The following is a 21,833-nucleotide window of genomic DNA, read 5'->3' on the forward strand; positions in this document are numbered from 1 at the left end:
GCTCTCCCCCCACAGACACTTCCCCTCCCCACTGCCTATTCTCCCATCAGAGAGGAGGCAAGAGTTGGTAATACAGCTGACTTCAGCAGATCATCCCATCCCAGTGTGTTATTTCACGGTTTCAGTGGTTAAGTACTCCCTGTTGAGTAAGATATAGCAAGGCAATTATTCTGTAATTATGGAGCCAAAAGACGAGAAATAGAGTCAAGAGTTACTGGGCTCATGTAAATCACTGTAACGGATCTAAAAAGGGTGCAAAAACAGGCTGGATTGTCCACAAGTACAGTCCAGACCATAAGTATGTGGACAGTTACATTTTTCCCTCCTCCAAATCAAGTTGGAGTCAGGTGAAATGACAGAGTTCTCTACTAAAACATTTAGTAGCTAAGGATCCAGTTATTTCTGAATCTCTCTTGTATGGGTTAACATAAATGCTCATACGTATTTCTATCCAATATCCATACTATCCCTGATCCAATAGAATGAAGGTACATAAAGCATACAGAGTATTTGAAACTGTATGCTGATGGATTCTGCAAAACATTTGGCTGCGAAACTCTCAAATATCTAATTTAACGCAAATTCCTATTAATGCGACTGTGAATGTCACTACACTCTCCTCATCACCCAACCCACCCATTGCAGTTGATATCTGCTCCTCTCCGAGCCTGGTTCTGCTGGAGGTTTCTTCCTGTTAAAAAGGTTTTTCCTTTCCACTGTCGCCAAATTTAGCTCGTGGGGTCTCATCCATTCATATGTCTGTAAAACTACACTGATGCAGAATAGCAGACAGAGGTGACTGTTGTCAGGTCACACTATATAAATAAAACTGAACTGATTCATTCACCTGGCGAGTATCCCCAGATAGTAATCCAGCTGTTAATGCAGTCAAATAGCTGCTCCAGGATGCCAGTTTCTAAATATGCAATTAGGGGGGAAAAAAATCGCTTCTACGCCAGAAGTGGAGAGTGGAAAGTTAGTATTATCCACTAATCCACAATACCCACATTACCAAAGAATACAGTTGAAAAACCATGGAAAAATCCTTTATATACACAAGTATTAAGTGAATTTAGGTGAACCTTGATTTTTTTTCTTCTTTTTGCTTACTGACTGCAAACAATTTTAATCTCAACTGTTCTATGCCCCTGAATGCATGATCCTAAAATGAAGCATATCATTTTCTGGACATAAATTTTAATAGATTTGAATTCTGAAACTTGAATCTTAAACTCGTGTAAATATCAATTTTAATGAAATAATCCGCGTATCCAGTATTAATACACAGAGTATTAATACACAGTCAACTTTCAGTCTGCATTTTTGCGGCTTTCTTTCCTGGCTTGAAATTGGTTACATTTCATTAATACAGCAGCTCCTTTCTAGCTTTACCGTCCAAAGTCCATAAACATTTACACAGAGCTTTTCCTGTTCAAGACACTCATACTGCTGATGTGTCTGCAGCAGCTGTGCCACTTTCAACTTGTGTTATTTGTTTAATATCTTCATGTTATTATAATGCTATAGTTTTATCTTCCTTTGCAAAAATCCCTCACTCTGCTGTCAGTGTCAGACACACAGCCAACACCCCTTTCATATGAACGTGCTCATAGCTTGGATCGAGTTTATCACCACCTTTGTGTTACTGCTTATAGCTTGATTGCCAGTGTTACAGTATGTGAAATCGTGAAGTCGTTTCATACTACACAACTCTGGTCTAAATGTGGCTCTGGTTTCAGGACTGCTGACTGGGACTGTATCATTTGGGTAAAGTCACATAAAACAAGTAAATCACTTTTTAAAAGCCAACCAAACTTGTTCACAAAATTCACCACACAAACTTGCAGTTATTTGTTTATATTCAGAGTGTTACTGTGGAGAGTGGAAAACAACAGTAATCATAGAAGCAATACGCCAAAATAAAAGAAAAGTGAATGTGGGATCAGAGGAAAAATAATATTAAAGAAATGTTCTGTACATTAATATAAAGGCACTATCAGTTTCTTCCTGCTTGCAGTAATACTGTACTCAAACATTCCAGCTGTTAGTCATTAGTACCTTTCTCCTACTCCAGGTTGTCCTTTCAGACTAAAAAAACAAAAGAACAGCAGCTGTCTTTTAAGAAAAAACATGCACATTAATATCTGTGATAAATCACTGAAATAATGTGTGAAACATGTAAAAATTGAGAAGATCTCAGTGGAATAAAAAATTACCAGTCACGCACCAAAGGATGCAATGATCCAATCTGTTTTCTTTTGCTACAATTTGGTCCAAAAACATGTTAACACAGCATGTAGGAATGTAGCCGTGACCATCTGCACTTTGTAAACAAGTGCTGGTTCACTGGAATTTCGTGTATGATTGATAAAAATACATAAACCATGTCAACTGATATCTTTTCTCTTTTTTAAAACAATGTTTTGAAGCTGCTGAAGTAGTTGAGGTTTCCTGCTTTTATTTTGAAAGTCCACCCAAACATCAAACTTTGTAAAAAACCCTTCTTGTCCTTAAGGTTTGGGAAATTCTTTCTCACAGTATAGACTGATACCTTAGTTTTCTCAACAGCTGCACTAGCAATAAAAAAGTAGAAATTCCACCATAGTGTCTGAAAGGATTTCCCAACTAGACCCCAGTGAAACCAGCACCGCTTAATGTCCTGTAATTTCCCAGTGTACACGACTTGTATCTGTGCAGCTTAGTTCATGCTTTTCTGTTGACACTTTTAGTTCACTTTGGGGTAGATCTTTTCATAGAAGAAGCTTTGTGCAAGGACAAAGAGTTCTCCGTCTTTTTCCCTGACGGCGTGGGCACGCACAAACTGAAACTGTTCAAGTGCAAACTCGTAAAATTCATTTTCGATTTTCCAGATGTTTGACTGCTGCAACTTGGCTATTGTCTCTTTGGTGGGGGGCTTCTTCTCTGTGGTCTTCCTTAGGTGGGATTTCTTTCCTGGAGGAACACAAGAAGGCTTAATGATTCCAGGTAACATGTTTGGGACTGCTCTACTAAAAAACACATTCTGTCAGTTAAGTGCAAATTGATACCAGGAAAAGGATTTGTCATATAAACTTAACTCCAGGACTGACAGGGCTCGTTTTAAGGGCATCACAGCCACAAATAAGAAGTAACAATATGAATTTGTGTTTTGTTGCTACCTGATCTGTAGAGATCTGTGGCTCCCTTAAAGAAGCGTGGGAGTGCTGCCTCCAAGATCATGATGAAGTCCTCGAGTTCCTCCGTTACTCCCACTAACAGGTACTCGTTTACCAGGTTGTATTTGGCCTGTTCCAGAGCCCATCTACTGCCCGCGTTCCTGCACAAGAAACAGAGATCACAGTGTGAGTGAGTTTAATTTGGATCACCTCATCTGGAGGCCAGGCTTTTCTTCTGTTACTTATCTACATCTTTGACATCACTGCACAATACTCTCTAGCGATAGGTGGGTATTATGCAAAGACTGAGCAGCTTTCTTGAATTCTGCCGTTCTTATTTTCATGCTAGCGCTCTTCCTGCAAACTCTAAATTTTCTCAGTGATGAGCAAAGCTCTTGTTGCATTTAAGGAGCACAATGTCCAGGAATGCTGATCATGAAAAGAAAATGACTACATGAAAGGAAAAATGTCAAACTGTATGCATTAGTAACAAGGCTGGTTACTGTGATCACACTCATTCACTGTTTAATTCCTAATAATGAAAATAAATGATATGGTTTATTTGAAAATACTCAAAATAATGTCCAAAGGGAATTCAAAGTCATTTCCAAACAGTACACAAGTTTTTTTCTTCTTGTTATAACAGAAGAGTAATTATGATTTGAGAGGTATTTCTAATTTCACTGTACAAAAAGCTAAAAAATACATATTCCTATTGTTGAGGTGAAATTTTAGAATAATGCTGACAAAAAACAAAAATCTGTCTTTGGCTTTCAAAAGACATTTGAGGGTTACAAGGATGAATGACTGTTGTTTTTCTTCTTTTGGAGGATAGGGAGGCTTTAATGAGAAGAACCTAGGTTGGACATATATAAACACTGCTTCTGCCAGAGGCTGTTCAGTCACTAATGAGTCTGAGTACACAGATTTTGAACTATATATCTATGTGCTGTTTACATCATCTGTGTAATATGTGATTAGTGAGGAGAAAAAAAAAACAAGAACTATACCACATCCTCATCGCTGCTTACAAACAACAGATGGAGCCTTTTCTTTCACTCAGCTTGGAGAAAGAAAAAATTTTCACACTGCGACTGATTCAAAACAGTCATCTAACATTTTATAACAGACACTGACAGTGAATTACACTTTAGTAAATAGTTAATAGAATCTTAATGTAATTAAGATGTAATGACAGTCCTCCATGACTCACTACCTTATTCCTGTTGGAGGCATTTGTGTGTCCCAGGGGCTATCTCTGGGTGAGGGCGCAGACAAATAGCGATTCAAAAACCCCTGTGAGTGAAAGATCTAGGGAACAGTTCACCGTGCCCGGGATAGGGTTACCAGGGATGAGTATTTCAGTACCCCTTCAGCTTGCTGCCTCTACGTTGGAGTTTTTCCCAGTGAACACGAGGGTTTGGTTCCCTGAGCCTGTTTCCTGTCGTTTGCCCTTATGCGCCGAACGACAGTTCAGAGTACCGGACCGTCTTGGTATCCCTGGGTGGAGTGCTTGAGGGTGCTCCACCTGGGGGCTCCGTCGTCTCACTTGGAGACTTTAACGCTCATGTCAACAATGACAGTGAGACCTGGAGGGGCGTGAAGGGAGGAACAGCCTCCCAGATCTGAACCCTAGCGTATCCATAAGTGCACGTGGCATCACGACACCCTAGGCCGCAGGTCTATCATCGATTTTGTAATTGCATCATCAAATCTGCAGCAATATGTTCTGGAATGGATCTTTTAAAAAGAGGAAACTGGACAGTGTGCTCCAACTGTAGAGGGATCACACTCCTCAGCCTCCCCAGGAAAATCTATGCCAGGGTGCTGGAAAGGAGAGTCTGTCCGTTAGCTGAACCTCGGATACAGGAGGAAATATGCGGTTTGCGTCTTTTTCACAGAACATTGGACCAGCTCTTTATCCTCTCGAGAATACTTGAGTCTTCTGTGGAAAGTGCCTCGGGAGTATAGGGCTTCTGGCCCGTTGCTACGAGCCATTTGATCCTTGCAAGAGCTTGGTCCCCATAGCTGGCAATAAGTTGGACTCGTTCCCAGGTGGGTGTTGGACTCCGCCTTTGTCACCAATGCTTTTTGTAGGGGACAGAATTTCTAGGCGTAGCCAAGTGGTGGAAGGCTTTCACTTGGGCAATCTCAGAATCTCATCTCTGCTTTTCGCAGATGATGTGGTTCTGATGGCTTCGTCAGGTGGTGGCCTCCAGCTTGCACTGAAGCGGAGCTGAGTGTGAAGCAGTAGGAACCACTTTCAGCAACTCCAAGTCTGAAGCCAGGGTCCTCTGAAGCCAAAAAAGCATGGAGTGCCCATTCAGGGTCAGCGTTTCTGCCCCAAGTGGAAAACTGTAAGTATCTCGGGGTCTTGTTCACAAGTGATGGGAGAGGGCGATCGACAGATGGACTGGAGTGATGCGGACGCTGTACCGGTCCGTCGTGGTGAAGAGAGAGCTGAGCATAAAGGCGAAGCTCTTTATTTACCGGTCGATCTACATCCCTACCCTCATCTACGGTCATGAGCTTTGGGTAGTGACCGAAAGAACGCGATCATGGATACAAGTGGCACAAATTCACTTTCCTCAAAGGGTGGCTGGTGTCTCCCGTGGAGATAGGGTGATGAGTTCAGCCATCTGGTAGTGCCTCAGAGTAGAGCCGCTACTCATCAACTTTGAAAGGAGCCAGTTGAGGTGGTATGGGCATCTGACAAGGATGCCTACTGGGTGAGGTGTTCTGAGGAGGGAGGAGGCCCCGGGGCAGACCCAGGACATGTTGGTGAAATTATATCTCTTGGCTGACTTAGGAATGCCTTGGTGATCCCTCGGACACGCTGGAGGAGGTGGCCGAGGGCATTCTAGGCTTCTCAGCTTAGGCTGAGTGTCCTCGTGACTCAGCCCCAGATAAGCGGAAGGAAATGGATAGATGGATGTAATGACAATGATCCATGAATTGTATAAGTGGAAGAAAATTGATATTATGTTATTATGTTTTTGCTTTTTTAATTCCTGTGAACATTGTTTATTTTAACCCAAAACCTAATCTTATGCTAAACCTGATCAAGTTTTGTTTCCTGAGAGTGAATAAAACAGACCAGAGTCAGCACCGAGTGAAACAGGATATCAGTGAACATCAACAGACAAAAGCTGGAAAATCTGAACTTCCCAAGCAATGAAGACAAGACGAAGACCTAAAGACTGAACTACTGGTATACACAGCAGTAACACCTCTTATCAAGACATTTACTGCATTCTGACGATTCTACACCTAATTCTCTACATTTATTCGTATTTCCCATTTTGTCCCTTCGAAACGACTTCTGCTCTGCACCCCTGCTGCATCCTGTTGATGCTAAGCTAGCAGCCAAAGCAGGAGTTCTAGCAGTTCAGAGAAAGAGAATGATCGGGTTGTCAGGTGCAGCCCACTCACCAGCACTCTGAATGGTGACCACAGAAGAAAGGGATCTGCAACCAGAGTTTCTCTGGAGCACAGTCAGACCCACCTGATGACACACACTCATCAAAAGTCTGAAACACAATGGAAACACTTGTTATTGTATTATCCAGACAAAAAACAGGTCAGGCAACAAAATGTGTGTTTGAAAAGGATGCAAGCTATAAAAGAAGCACCTTCTTGTCTCCTTGTTTCCTTCGTCGAAGGCCTGGTCTGTAATCATCTCCAAAACGTAAAAAATAGTAGTACGACACAAGGCGCTCTATGGGATCACGCACCACATTGATGTACAGTGGTTTACCTTTCACACCATATCTGAACAAAAAGAAAAGGGAGGGCACATTCTTTAAAATCTTTTCAGACTTAATTTACACTTCACTGCAGCAGCACATGAAGCTGTGCTGCTGAATTTTATTGCATTCAAAAAGCAGATTCTCCCTAGTGAAAGCATGGAGCAGCATCAGGGAGTGAGAGTGCAAGTTAACCGAATCTCTCTCACTGAGAAACACTTAGACCATTAGAATAATTACCTGTGATCACAGAGATGATAGTGTCAGGGGAGATAAGGACAACAATGCCATTAATCAACACTAAAGCACATGTTAGCGATCAATACGTGACCTCCCTTTATCTGCTCTGCTGGCTGTTTGTAACTAATCTGGATATTAATGGTATTACAGGAAATGAAGGGCCTTACTTTGAGAAGTCCAGATAAGCTACATGGCCGTGGTAGAAGCCGGGCTTCATCTCTCTCCACGAGGTGACGTTCCTGACAAAGCGCACCTGGAGACAAAGATAATGGAAACTAATTACGGAGCCGCGGGGAAACGGAGCCACAACAGAAATGTTTGTGCTACATGTTGCTACAAACTTTACTCAGTTATAGCGCAGAGTTCAAATACAGCAATCCAAAAGAAGTACATGCCTGTCACTTCTTCATCTGTTTTCAAGCAAAAGCTCTGAACAAGCTGCAGATTTTGAGCACTTGAATTTCACATACAGCTCCAGTCACTAAAACATCCTTGACAGAGTGCTTCCTCTTACACTGCCACTGAATGTACAGAATATTTATCCATGCATGTTTTTGGTGTGGATGAGTCACAAAAGCTGCCATTGAAGGAGAAGAAGTTCAAAGTAGAATGTGAAAGTAAAAACAAGCGTTAAGTAGCTAATGTCCATCCATTTTCTAAACCACTTATCCAATTTAGAGGGCTTGAGCCTAACCCAGCTGTCACAGAGGCAGGATACACACCGAACAGGTCGTCTGTCAGTCCGCTGAACGGCTAACATGGAGAGACACAATCACTCTCTGATCTAACATGCGTGTCTTCAGCTTGTGGGAGGAAACTGGAGTACAGAAATTCTTTATCACAAAGATACTACAAAAATGAAACATGAGTATTAATGGTATAAACATCACAACATGGTAACATAATGATCTAAAACTCTGAGATTACTTAAAATGTGTTTATGTAAGCTTGAAAAGAAGGTCTTACTAAAAGAAGGCACATAATCTGGTAACTTTAAAAAAATTCTTTCAATCAAATTCTGGCACCAACTTCTGTATAAAAGGTTCCTTAAGCTGTAACATTCTGTTCAAACAGCGTTCGGATGAAATAAAGATGATTTAATTGTGTGTCTACTAAAGGCTTCTAAGGAAACTGCACATGGAGCACTAAAACACTGGAAAGTGGATCAGGTGGAACCAAAGCACAATAAGAAGGAACATAAGTGATCATCAAAACTACCATCACTGAAATTACTTCATAGATTCAGAATTTTCTAAATAAAGAACAAAAGCCTCTAAATAGAAAGAATACTGTCAAAGAAAGGCCGTTAACATGCTGCGAGAGGACGAGCAGCATCTGTGACCAAATCCTGAGGAGCGCAAACAAGGCCAAAAACTTTGAGAGGGTTTAGAAAGACAGATTTAGATGTGAACAAAACTTTATTACAGAAAAGTGAAATGTAAGGACACATACAGAAGAGAGAATTATACCACAGCATATCAAGCCCAAAGGGAAACAGGGTGATGGGAATATTGAAATCTTCTGGAATAACATTGGTTCTTGAATGCTGCAGTCAGGAAAACAAAACAGAAGCAAACAAACACTAAGCTAATCTGAAGTTCAATGACTTTTTGTACCCAAGGCACAACACAAGACCTCATTCATATTTGATCCATAGATATTCATGGGGTGCTTTGACCATTTGTGGAATGTGGGTGATAAACATAAAGAGGTTTAGATATGAGGCTGGTGTAGATGGACACATTCCCAGATGGACTGTGATTTTACAAAGTGGAATATGTACCTTTTTAAAGTCTGCCTTTTTTTTGCTCAAACTATTTTTGGTTTTTCTGCTCACGCTTAATATGGAGCTCATCCACTCTTTGATTGATGAGGCCCCTTGGACTTGCTTTAGGGCACACCCTTTGAGAACCACCAGTCTAAACCAGCGGTCCCCAACCCCCGGGCCACGGACCAGTACCGGGCCGCGAGAGTTGAGGCTCTGGTGTGAAATTTATGGTTTTCAGGGTTTTTATCGTTAACTCGGTTTCCCTGGGTCTTTTCCAGTGCTGTAGTTCTGTGTCTTATTTTGAAAGAAATATTTACGTTATATATATTTGCATTACCATAGCGACCAGAGAGCATTAAGGTGCAGAGAGGAGGATGTTACTCTCAATGTTGTTGGCGCATTTCAGGAGGACGCTGCTAATAAAGTTACACAATTACACTGTGAATTTGCATTTATTATTATATTTACAAAATACCACCGTTTTTGTCTTCGTCATATCATTTTATTTTGTTGTATTTATCCGCGACACCTTAAAGGCCGGTCCGTGAAAATATTGTCTGATATTAAACCGGTCCGTGGCACAAAAAAACGATTGGGGACCACTGATCTAAACTATTAAATAAATAAACGCCTTAGACGTTATAAACTTCTGCTTCTAGTGTAAATTATGCCACTGGTCACCAGCATAAAAACAAAACACATTACACAAATGGACAATATTATGGACAATTAATTATGACATTTGAAACACACACAGATTAATATCACCCTACACTATTAATAAATATCACAAAGTCAAACATACCTTGGCTTGGCTGGATGTTTTAACTTGATACAAAAGTGTTCATATATAAAAATGAATCTTGGCTGTGACGGGACTGCAGACTGTCGTTTACCCTCATACGTGTGTGTGTGTGTGTGTGTGTGTGTGTGTGTGTGTGAGGTGGGGGTGGTGAGTAGGTGCGAGCCTGTTGTGAGACGGCAGACAGGATATTACATTGGCAACTACAAATAACACCATTATAGCTTCAGGGCATTTACACTGTGTGAACTGAGCTGCTCTCAGCAGTAAACATTCACTAAGAGTAACAGGATGCGGAGAAAGACTCTTTGGTTTGGTTCTCAAACCAAAATATCATCAGGTTTCATTATTTTCAACGTGCAAACAAACACACCGGAGAGATGGATTCATTAACAGACAACAGCCGCAGATGATTTTCCCTTCCACCACTACAGAGTACCTTTTTCATGAGTGATGTGGATCATCAGAATAGTGTGAAATTGGCAACTCTGTTTATTACAAGTGTTGTTAATGAGAATAAGAAATGCAGCAATGTGCCAAACTGGCACAAAAGCAGGAAGTAAACAAGGGCGCAAACAGGATGCTAAATGGCAAAACACATGTTGTCTGACCTGAAGATTGTTTTTTTTTTTAATTTTCATTCTTAAATATTCTCTTTAGGACTTTTGCATGTAAGACTTGCATAAATGTGTCAAAAACAAAGTTAGCTCAACCTAGTAATATGAGCGACAATAATGGATATTTCTAAGATACAGTAGAAACCATCCATCCATCTTCATCCGCTTTATCCGAAGCCGGGTCGCAGGGGCAGCAGCCTAAGCAGAGAAGCCCAGACCTCCCTCTCCCCAGCCACCTCCTCCAGCTTATCCGGGGGAACACCAAGGCGTTCCCAGGCCAGCCGAGAGATATAATCTCTCCAGCGTGTCCTGGGTCTGCCCCGGGGCCTCCTCCCGGTGGGACATGCCCGGAACACCTCACCCAGGAGGCGCCCAGGAGGCATCCTTGTCAGATGCCCGAACCACCTCAACTGGCTCCTTTCGATGTGGAGGAGCAGCAGCTCTACTCTGAGCCCCTCCCGGATGGCCGAACTACTCACCCTATCTCTAAGGGAGAGGCCAGCCACCCTTCGGAGGAAGCTCATTTCTGCCGCTTGTATCCGCAATCTCGTTCTTTCGGTCACTACCCACCAGTGTTGGGACTAACGCGTTATTAAGTAACGCGTTACAGTAACTACGTTATTATTGTGGTAACGAGCACGGTAACTAGTTATTATGCCAAAACCAGGAACGCGTTACTCGTTACTGGGATTTAGATAGGCTCGTTACTCGTTACTTCGTGTGGTGGATATCGCGGAGCTTCCACAGATTCAATAACATTAGCAAGTGGTGGAGGCCAGCAGGTGGATGAAGGAAAAGGGAGGCAAGAGGAGAGACCCGAAGCGGCCGCCGGTCCGCGTGTCAGGTGAACTGAACTTCAGGTAAGAAGTTATGACCTGCAGTCTATCTGAGTCAGATATAAACCAAGTTTAGGTGGAGTTTATTTTCGGTATGCTGACATTTTCGTACTGCGTGCTAGCTAGCATGACGGAGTTTCTATACAGCTGTGTGGGTGCTATGTTACTGATGTTGAACTTTATTTTGTTCATACGGTTAATTATTAGAGTTGCCAACCGTCCAGTAAAAAACAGAATCGTCTGGTATTCAGAGAAAATATTAAGCGTTTCGTACTGAGGTGAAAAGGAACACAGTTTGTCCCGGACTTCAGCTACAATGAAAAAGACACAAAGCTGAAGCTGCACAGCTGCCTCTTCTTCTCTCATTCTCTCCTGTTTCTACTTCAATCACGAAACTGATCAATGATCAGCTGATCGGCTTTTCTCTCTTGTTTATTTATCGCCCACTTTGCGCCAGAAAGAGGAAACCAGCGGATGTCGCGTTAAACAACAGCAGCACGTTTAAGCTTGATCAGCTGTTGTTAGAATTTATTTAATATTAATTGCTAGTATCAGCTGATGTTTGCAGGAGCCACAGCTGTAAAGCTGCTGGTCATGATATCGGTTTGGTTATCTGGTGAGAGGGAAACATGAAGATGAAACCAGGAGATGTCCTTACTGAATCAGAGCTGAACAGCTGATGGAGAAACAGGTTTACCTGTTAGGTCACATGGATGAGTTAAAGTTATGAACTGTTTCTGAGAGACAAATAACACCAGGATCCTTTTCTATGTAGCTGACAGCTGGTAACTGTGCAGGGGCGGATCTAGCAAAGTTTTGCCAGGGGGCCAGGTAGGGCATTAACAGGGAAAGGGGGGCACAAGGAAATACTTTTCTTTATTATTCTCATTTAAAATGTCTCGCTTTTAAAAAAATAATTATCTGAGTCTTACAACAAACAATTGATAGATTGATACATATATACCATCAGAACAGTGTACATCACTGTCACAACAGTGTTTATTTTCATTCAAAGGCTTTATGATTTTTCCTATAATGGTGGGCCGGTCTCTAGTCAAAATGCCCGGGACGATTTTTTGTCCCAGTCCAGCTCTGTATGCAGCTCATCTGCAGTCTGGTGTTACCTACATCTTCCTATTCAGAAGGCAGAATTTCCAAGTTCTGAGTACAATCAAAAGCACCACGACTGCAGTTTTTGTGTTGGATGTAAAAAGCAGGCTAGAATCATGGCGGCGGTCAACGACGGTCCAGGCGTGGGATTTCTCTCGTGGAAATGTGCACATTATTTTTTCCTTTCTATTGGTAGGTGGCACAGTGCACTTGTGGCAAGTAAGCAAGCTAGAAGACTGGCAGTCTGGCTGGGTATCCAGTTATGGAAGCAACACATTAACAAGAGAATTCTGAGTAAAACCAAAGTTACTTTCCCTAGTAACTAGTTACTTTGAAAGTAACGAGTAACTTGAAGTAACTGAGTTACTTTTTTAGAGAAGTAACTAGTAATGTAACTAAGTTACTAATTTAAAGTAACTTACCCAACACTGCTACCCACAGCTCGTGGCCATAGGTGAGGGTAGGGACGTAGATCGACCGGTAAATTGAGAGCTTCGCTTTTACACTCAGCTCCCTCTTCACCATGACGGACCGGTGCAGCGTCCCCATCACTGCAGCCGCAGCACCAATCCGTCTGTCGATCTCCGGCTCCCTTCTCCCATCACTCGCGAACAAGACCCCGAGATACTTGAACTCCTCCACTTGGGGCAGGAACTCATCCCCGACCTGGAGTGGGCACTCCACCCTTTTCCGACTGAGAACCATGGCCTCAGATTTGGAGGTGCTGATCCTCATTCCCGCTGCTTCACACTCGGCTGCGAACCGTTCCAGTGCGAGCTGGAGGCCTTCACCTGATGAAGCCAACAGAACCACATCATCCGCAAAAAGCAGAGATGAGATTCTGAGGCCACCGAAGCGAAAGCCCTCCGCCACTTGGCTGCGCCTAGAAATCCTGTCCATAAAAATTATGAACAGAACCGGTGACAAAGGGCAGCCCTGGCGGAGCCCATCACCCACCAGGAACAAGTCCGACTTATTGCCGGCAATGCGAACCAAACTCTTGCAACGGTTGTATAGGGATCGAATGGCCCGTAGCAATGGGCCAGACACCCCATACTCCCGCAACACCTCCCACAGGACACCCCGAGGGACACGGTCGAATGCCTTCTCCAAGTCCACAAAACACATGTAGACTGGTTGGGCAAACTCCCATGCACCCTCAAGTATCCCTGAGAGGATAAAGAGCTGGTCCAGTGTTCCGCGACCAGGATGAAAACCGCATTGTTCCTCCTGTATCCGAGGTTCGACTAGCGGACGAACTCTCCTTTCCAGCACCCTGGCATAGACTTTCCCAGGGAGGCTGAGGAGTGTGATCCCCCTGTAGTTGGAACACACCCTCCGGTCTCCCTTCTTAAAGATGGGGACCACCACCCCGGTCTGCCAATCCAGGGGTACTGCCCCTGATCTCCACGCAACATTGTAGAGGCGTGTCAACCAGGACAGCCCTACAACGTCCAGAGCCTTCAGGAACTCGGGGCGGACCTCATCAACACCAGGGGCTCTGCCACCAAGGAGTTGTTTAACTGCCTCAGTGACCTCGCCCCCAGAAATTGGCGGGTCATTCCCCTCATCCCCAGACTCTGCTTCCTCCTCGGAAGACGTGTCAGTGGGATTAAGGAGGTCCTCGAAGTATTCCTTCCACCGCCTGACAATTTTCTCAGTCGACGTCAGCAGTGCTCCGCCAGCACTATACACAGTGCAGGTAGAGCACCGCTTTCCCCTCCTGAGACGCCTGACGGTTTGCCAGAATCTCTTCGAGGCAGTCCGAAAGTCTTTTTCCATGGCCTCTCCGAACTCCTCCCACACCCGAGTTTTTGCTTCAGCCACTGCCCGAGCCGCATTCCGCTTGGCCTGTCGATACCTTGGTCGGCTGCCTCCGGAGTCCCACAGGCTAACCAAGCCCGATAGGACTCCTTCTTCAGCCTGGTGGCTCCCTTCACCTCTGGTGTCCACCATTTGGTTCGGGGATTACCACCACGGCAGGCACCAACCACCTTGCGGCCGCAGCTCAATGCAGCAGCTTCGGCGATAGAGACACTGAACATGGTCCATTCGGACTCAATGTTCCCAGTCTCCCTCGGAATGCTGTTGAAGCTTTGCCGGAGGTGTGCGTTGAAGATCTCGCGGACTGGGGCCTCTGCTAGACGTTCCCAGCACACCCTCACTACGCATTTAGGTGCACCGGGTCTGTCCAGCGTCCTCCCCCGCCACCTGATCCAACTCACCACCAGGTGGTGATCAGTTGACAGCTCAGCCCCTCTCTTTACCCGAGTGTCCAGAACATATGGTCGCAGGTCTGGTGATACGATTACAAAATCGATCATCGACCTGCGGCCTAGAGCGTCCTGGTGCCACGTGCACTTATGGACACTCTTATGTTCGAACAAGGTGTTCGTTATGTCCAAACTGTGATTTGCACAGAAGTCCAATAACAAAACACCGCTCGGATTCAGATCAGGGAGGCCGTTCCTCCCAATCACGCCCCTCCAGGTCTCGCTGTTGTTACCCACGTGAGCATTGAAGTCTCCCAGCAGGACAACAGAGTCTCCAGATGGGGCACCTTCCAGCACCCCCCCCCCAGGGACTCTAAGAAGGCTGGGTACTCTGAACTGCCACTCGGCGCATAAGCGCAGATGACAGTCAGGACCCGTTCCCCGACCCTAAGGCGCAGGGAACAAACCCTCTCATCCACCGGGAAAAACCCCAACGTACCGGCAGCAAGGTTCAAGGTTCTTTATTTGTCACATGCATAGTTATACAAGTATAACACACAGTGAAATGTATCCTGACACGATCCTCGACATGTGCAAAAACATTGGGGGGGGGGGGGTAGAGGAATAACAATATAAATATATATATATATAGTATATACATTGGGTGAATGTGCAGTAGAAACAGCAGCAGGTGAATTCTGTACATTAATATGAATAGACATCTGACTATTTTACAGAATGGACAATATAAACATATTTAAAGTTAAAGGAAGTTAAAGGAATTGAGTGTCTGGAGGAGAGTCTCAGTCAATTATAGATGATGTGAGCTGGCGTGCGTGCGTGTGTGTGTGTGTGTGTGTGTGTGTGTAGGGGGGGGGGGGGGGTGGTGTTGGTTTAGGGTCCGGATGGCTTGAGGATAGAAGCTCTTCTTGAGTCTCTCTGTCCTTGCCCGGATGGTGCGGAACCTTCTACCAGATTGTAGAAGTTGGAACAGTTTGTTGCCAGGATGGGACGGGTCCTTCAGTATCTGCGTTGCTCTAGTCCAGCATCTCCTGGTGTAGGTGTCCTGAAGTGGGGGGAGAGCAATCCTGCAGCAGCGTTCTGCTGTACGGATCACTCTCTGGAGAGCTTTTTGGTCCTTCACACAGCTGTTCCCGAACCACGCTGTCATGTTCTGTGTGAGGATACTCTCCACAGCGCCTGTATAGAAGATCCTGAGGATCTTTGGAGAGACCCTGAACTTCCTTAGTTCAGGCCGAGGGGATATTAGAATACCCACCCCAGCCTGCCGCCTCTCACCAGGGGCAACTCCAGACTGAGACAGAGTCCAGCCCCTCTCCAGGAGACTGGTTCCAGAGCCCAAGCCATGCGTAGAGGTGAGCCCGACTATATCTAGCCGGTACCTCTCAACCTCACGCACTAACTCAGGCTCCTTCCCCACCAGAGAGGTGACATTCCATGTCCCTATTGCCAGTCTTGGCAGCCGGGGATCAGTCCGCCAGGGCCTCCGCTCCTGGCCGCCGCCCAGCACACAATGCACCCGACCCCTATGGCGCCTCCTGCGGGTGGTGGGCCTGCGGGAGGATGGGCCCATGTCTCCTCTTCGGGCTGTGCCCGGCCGGGCCCCATGGACTAAGGCCCGGCCACCAGACGCTCGCCCTCGGGCACCCTCCCCGGGCCTGGCTCCAGGGCAGGGCCCCGGTAACCCTATCCCGGGCAGGGTAAACTGTTCCCTCGATATTCTCTTCATAAGGGTCTTCTGAATCGCTCTTTGTCTGGTCCCTCACCCAAGACCAATTTGCCATGGGAGACCCTACCAGGGGGCAAAAGCCCCCAGACAACATAGCCCCTGGGATCCCTGGGACACACAAACCCCTCCACCACGATAAGGTAGCGATTCACGGAGAGGTAGAGTAGAAACATTAGAGGAAAATACTCCAGGACAAGTGCGATCTCAAAATCTTACATCGTCTCTGCGATCTGTCTATGTATATAAGCATAAACAGAGCCTTTAAAAATTTATTCCTGCACAAAATATAATAGACATTACTCTGTCATTTTGGCTGAGTGTGTGAGGTCTTACTTGGTCTTGTAGAGACATGACAGGGTTGTTCTTGGTTGTGTTGATGTGCAGAACGTGGAAGCGATTCTTCCCACACAGGTCGTAGGCGATGTTCGTGAAGGACGTGCTGGCTGTTTTGGGCACTCTGTTGTAGATGATGACCGTGTCGTCGTTTTCTACTATCGGCGGAAGTTCCCGCCCACCCCCGTATTCGCTGTGACGCTGCTCTACTTCGGCCACCTCGTGTCTGGCTATGGTGCGTTCTGAACAAGCAAGTAAACACAGTCTGTTGTTAACATTTTAATTATATAGTGCACAACTGAATAAGCACAATATTATAATATTCGATTTTGCACTAAAAGGACAGTCACTCCAGCTTATCACACCACCATAAAATAGTCAGTCAGTAGTTTTAGGGAGCAATTTGCGTGCCAGGTAGCTGGATGTTGTTCGAAGAGATTTATCTAACCTTTATGTCTTCCTATTCGTCTTCTTTGTATTTACTGATTAGCTAAACAGCTGGAATGAGTGAGAAGCAGGAGCATGAGCAGACTGGCAGCTGCCAGATGAAATAAACCCTGAGATGAGATTCTCCCCTCCCACAGGAACATGGCATAAGGCCAGTGAAGCTTGTTAGTTAGCATGCCTTAATTAAAGAAAACAACAAGTCCTTCAAAGCACAATAACATCAAAACAAGTAATTAGGCTTTTGATGATAACATTGACAGGAGGCATAATTAAAGGTGTTTTCTCCCTCTTCTTTTCTCCACTGCAATGTTAATTAAAGACAATTACACGAATGGCCTTGTGTCTCTTAGACCGGATGTGTGGCACTCAGTATGCTGCAACATCCAGCAGTCCAGCAAATCCTTTACTGTCTGACATGATGAAGGCTGATGAAGCTCAGGGGGTGGAGGCTGTTTGAGTTCCTTTTGTCTCCATTTTAAGGCAGATGGATGGTCACTTATATTAAAGATTAAAGAAAATGGGATGTGTGCATATTATTCTGTTAGGCATGTGTTCCTGGTAACTTATTTACGGGTTGATTAAATGGAAGAAAAAATAGACAAGTCTTTAAGCAAGAAAAACAGTGAAAGCAGTCCAAATTGAGCACAGTGTAAGTGATGAGGTTAAACTAATGCATTTGTATGTAATGAGAGCCGCTTGAAAGCACATTCTGTATGATGTAAAAATGTCAAAATGCTGTTGAGATGGCTATGGAGCTGAATCTGGAACAAAATTTTTCTTAATTTCAAAGAAAAAAAGATTAAACTGAGTACACTGGCAGGTGCCAGTGCTACTCCTCAGCCTCCTAGTAGATACACATATGACTTCTTGTTCAGTTATCGAATTCAGAAGATTTTCAGGGAACCTTTGATTGCTGAGGAATAAAAATACTAAAACTACAACTTCAACAGTTTATTCAAACTAAAAAAACATGTACGTTATTTTTTTCTACGTGTTAATTTCCTGTAAACATTAATTACTTTCATTTTTACTTTGAGACATTATAACTTTTGATATTTAAGATCATGATTTTTTCAGTTGGAAATTTTATGTTTTCAGATTTTGATGTGTGTTTTTAGCCTTTTAAATCATCTGATTTTCAGATCTTATCAACAGTTTCTGAGTTTTGGCCTTGATCTCGCAGGGCGTCGATGTGGCATTAACTGAGAGAAGGGTGGAATCATGAGCAATGACTTCAGATATGGTGTGGAATGCACACAATGTCTGTGTAGGTTCCCAGTCATCCAGGTCATGGAAATGTAAGGCACTTGGAAAGAAAAGCGACTGGACTTCCTCTTTGAAGAGAATGGAAACCTCAACATTGAAGTTTAGTGGAAGCCCACACACCCAGACCAGTACCTACTCTTTGACTCGGACCACCCTCTAGAACACAAACTTGAAGTAATCAGGACCCTGCAATACTGAGCCGAAAACATTCCCTCTAAGTCTGAAAGGAAAGAAAAGGAACACACATAGGTAAAGAAAGCTCTTAAAATATTACACCAACTAAGGAGAAAATGAATGACAAACAGAACAATATCATCATCTCTTATGTAGCAAGTTTATCAGAGAAACTCGGGAGAATCTTCTCCAAGTATGACATCCCAGTACACCTCAAACCCACCAATACACTCAGACAAACACTGGTTCTTCCCAAGGACAAAACACCCAAACAAAAACTAAACTACGTAATATATGCTGTTTTCTGCACCGAGGTGTGCTCAGACCTCTACAGTGGAGAAAAAAAACAGCCAGTCCATAAACGCATGGGCACAACACGTAAGAGCCACCTCGACAGGACAAGACTCAGCTGTACATCTGCATCTAAAAGTCATGAAGACAGATGGACTGAAAGAGCCATTTATGTGCACAGAGGGGGTGGCTTACAACACCAACTGTCTGCCACCCACAATCCAGTGTTGAGATCCCTTCCGAAGCACCTTAACACCCACTCACATCTTGCGTCACCTGATCTCAATAGGTCACAGGACAGGGTGAGGCAAGGTCTTAAAATGGTTTCACCCAATACCTCTGTTGATAATGACACGCACCCTTTTTCATACCTTGCCTCATGTGATGAGTCTTCGACCCTCTTAAGTGACAACTCCCACTACAGCTTAAATAGCTGGGACTCTCCGTCATTTGGACTTAGAACTGAAGAAGCTTCTCAAATGAGAGGTGAAACATCTTCTATTCTATTGTATTCATTTGTATTATTTTAAACATTAAAATACTTAATTATCATTTCCACAACATCTGCTTGATTAGGCGGGTGACCAGGGTTAATTTTCTTGGTTGCCAGGGCGACGCATCCCCTCTGAATAAATTTAGTCAAAAAAAATGTGATAATTAATGTCCTTGAATATAAACTAATAAGATTTATTATAAGTCACTTTTTCACATTTTGCTGTGAGCACATATTCCCGATATACATGTGTACATCTCGCTTCAATCAAACTTTATTAGTAAGTGATGAAAAACACTGTTTGCGTTTATCTTAGAAGTCCCTTGCACAAAGCTACTAAACCAAAATCTCCTGGTTTCTAAACGGATAAAGCCTCCAGTGTCAGTGATTTTCAGTGTCCCAAATTTCTTCTAAAGTTGGGAAAAGAGCTCAAACTTGCAGACACACAGAGCCAAATGAAGATCAAATCCTGCTGTAGAGGATTTGGCCTCACAGAGCTCTGATCCAAACAAAATGATTCATGGCAGCATTTCTGTTTTCAACCACATTTGACGTTTTGTGCTTGTAACCCAACATGGAACTTGTCTGTTTCCAGGAATCTTTACTGAATATTAATGTGGAATGTCTGGCAGTCTGCGCGGGTGTTGGCTGCACTCTGTTTTCACATTTGAAAGGTACGAGTGAAAGAAATAATTGTGCAGTAAGGAATAAACGTGGCTAGATAAAAAAAAAAATTGTTATCGCTTGTGTGTCGTTTAACGATTTTCTTGTGTACTTTTCTGCAATAAATGTTTAAAATTACTTTTGAAAAAAAATGAAAAATATTATATTCTTTACTTTTGGTCCTAAGGTACTTATGTTGATGACCAAAGATTCTTTGGTGGGTGCCAAGTTTTTGTTTATTTATTTACATAAACAGGGAAAACCCTGTGCTTGAAGAGATATACTTCTGATGGGTGGAAAAATATGGATTTCCATCTGTAGCACTAACACGCTGGTATCTAATGTTTGTGTATCTCAGTACAGATGTTCAATATAACAAGTGCAGACAGATTTGAAATCAAGTAGGGATGCAAGTAGGGGGAAAACGATTTCTAAAAAATAAATAAATCCAACACAATACTGTGTACTTTCAAGAATAGCAAACTTAAAATTAAAACGTACTAGCGTTGTTTTCAGGTTTATCCTTTTCCAATTAGGTCAAATCCGTGTACACAATTACCCTGAGGAGGCTTTGGTGCAGAAGCTTTTTGAGACTGGAATATCTATGTGTGTGTGTCACATGTTTATGTTGATAAACACTAAATTATCTAAATTATCTTACAATCTGATGACAATAACAAAAAGTATAATAAACACTGAATTCAATAATAAGCAAAGCCACACTGGAAACTAGCTGAAACCAAACTGAACTTAAAATAAAAATGAAAATTAATTGATCACAATAGCGTCGATGTTTGAGGACTTTCAGCATTGTTATGTAAATTATTTTAAGTTTTAAAAATCTCCTGACTTTTTTCCTATAATGTACTTTTTGGTAAAAACTTGTCCGAATGTTTTTACTTTTTTATAAATTACAAATTCTATGTTGCATTGCCTCAGTTTTAAAGCCTCAATAAGCCATGCTTACTAGGTGAACCCACCTTTGTTGTGGTCTTACCTAGTTTGGCTCTGGACTCGTCCAGTTTCTGGATCTGATTCTCGATCAGGAGCATCGCCACTCCGAATGCCAAAACAGCCAAAAGCTGGATCTTCGGCAGCATCATGATCCTTAAAATCCCCATCAAACAACCGAATGAATCATGCCGTGGATGCCGGTAGTTTCAGGATTCACGTCCACTGATAACGGCTAACCCAATACAAGCGTCTGCTGCTGGAAACTGGACTGACTCGGATGTTTTGATTTATATATTGCAAATCGAAATCCGGACGCCGAGGTTAGCTGCTGAGCGTCATTAGTAGATATAGAGCTCAGCAGCCATCCTGCAGGGTTAACTCAGCGTTAGCAAAACAAACTAACAGCAGCTAGCTCCGTGCTAACATTGGCCAACCTCACACCACCGGCATATTTCAAAACCAGCTTCGCTGTTCGTGTTTTATTTCGGACTTAACCTGCTTTGCCAACCGCGAGTTCGTGCAGAGCTCACAGACATGAAGGCAGTGAAACACAGGTGACTGCATGAAAGATAACCGAGTCCAAACTAAGCTTCTAGCAGGGGTGTCGCTTCTTCTTCATCCTGTGTTTTCATTGGACAACCTCAGAAGAACTCTAAAGGCTCCTGTCGCCACCTACTGGACGGCAGTGTGTGCAACAATAATTCCCCACAATGCACAGAGAAAGTTCACAAGATGTTAGTGAGACAAGCTGTTATGTATGATTTGGAAATGGTGGCACTGACAAAAAGACAGGAGGCTGAGATGGAAATGGGAGAGTTGAAAATGTTTTCACTGGGAGTGACCAGAATGGACAGCATTAGAAACGTGTCAGAAGGACAGTTCAGGACAGGTGTTTTGGAGACAAAGAGAGGCAAGGCTGAGATGGTGTGGACATGTGCACGGAAGAGAGAGCGCATACAGTGAACAAAGGTTGCT

The 21,833-nt window shown here is 43.6% G+C and overlaps 1 protein-coding gene across 1 annotated transcript; it reads right to left on the bottom strand.

The window, feature by feature from the left end:
• Positions 1-1,841: 1,841 nt before the first annotated feature.
• hs2st1b (heparan sulfate 2-O-sulfotransferase 1b) lies at positions 1,842-21,493 on the bottom strand. The gene is made up of 7 exons (XM_003444265.5): positions 20,902-21,493; positions 16,571-16,812; positions 7,309-7,394; positions 6,788-6,926; positions 6,588-6,685; positions 3,159-3,316; positions 1,842-2,952 (listed from the first exon to the last, which is right to left on the bottom strand). The coding sequence occupies exons 1-7, from the start codon at positions 21,023-21,025 to the stop codon at positions 2,726-2,728; spliced, it is 1,074 nt and encodes a 357-aa protein (XP_003444313.1). The 5' UTR covers positions 21,026-21,493; the 3' UTR covers positions 1,842-2,725.
• Between the last annotated feature and the right edge of the window lie 340 nt (positions 21,494-21,833).

Source organism: Oreochromis niloticus, linkage group LG23 (genome assembly GCF_001858045.2).
Source record: "Oreochromis niloticus isolate F11D_XX linkage group LG23, O_niloticus_UMD_NMBU, whole genome shotgun sequence".
Lineage (NCBI taxonomy): Eukaryota > Metazoa > Chordata > Actinopteri > Cichliformes > Cichlidae > Oreochromis > Oreochromis niloticus.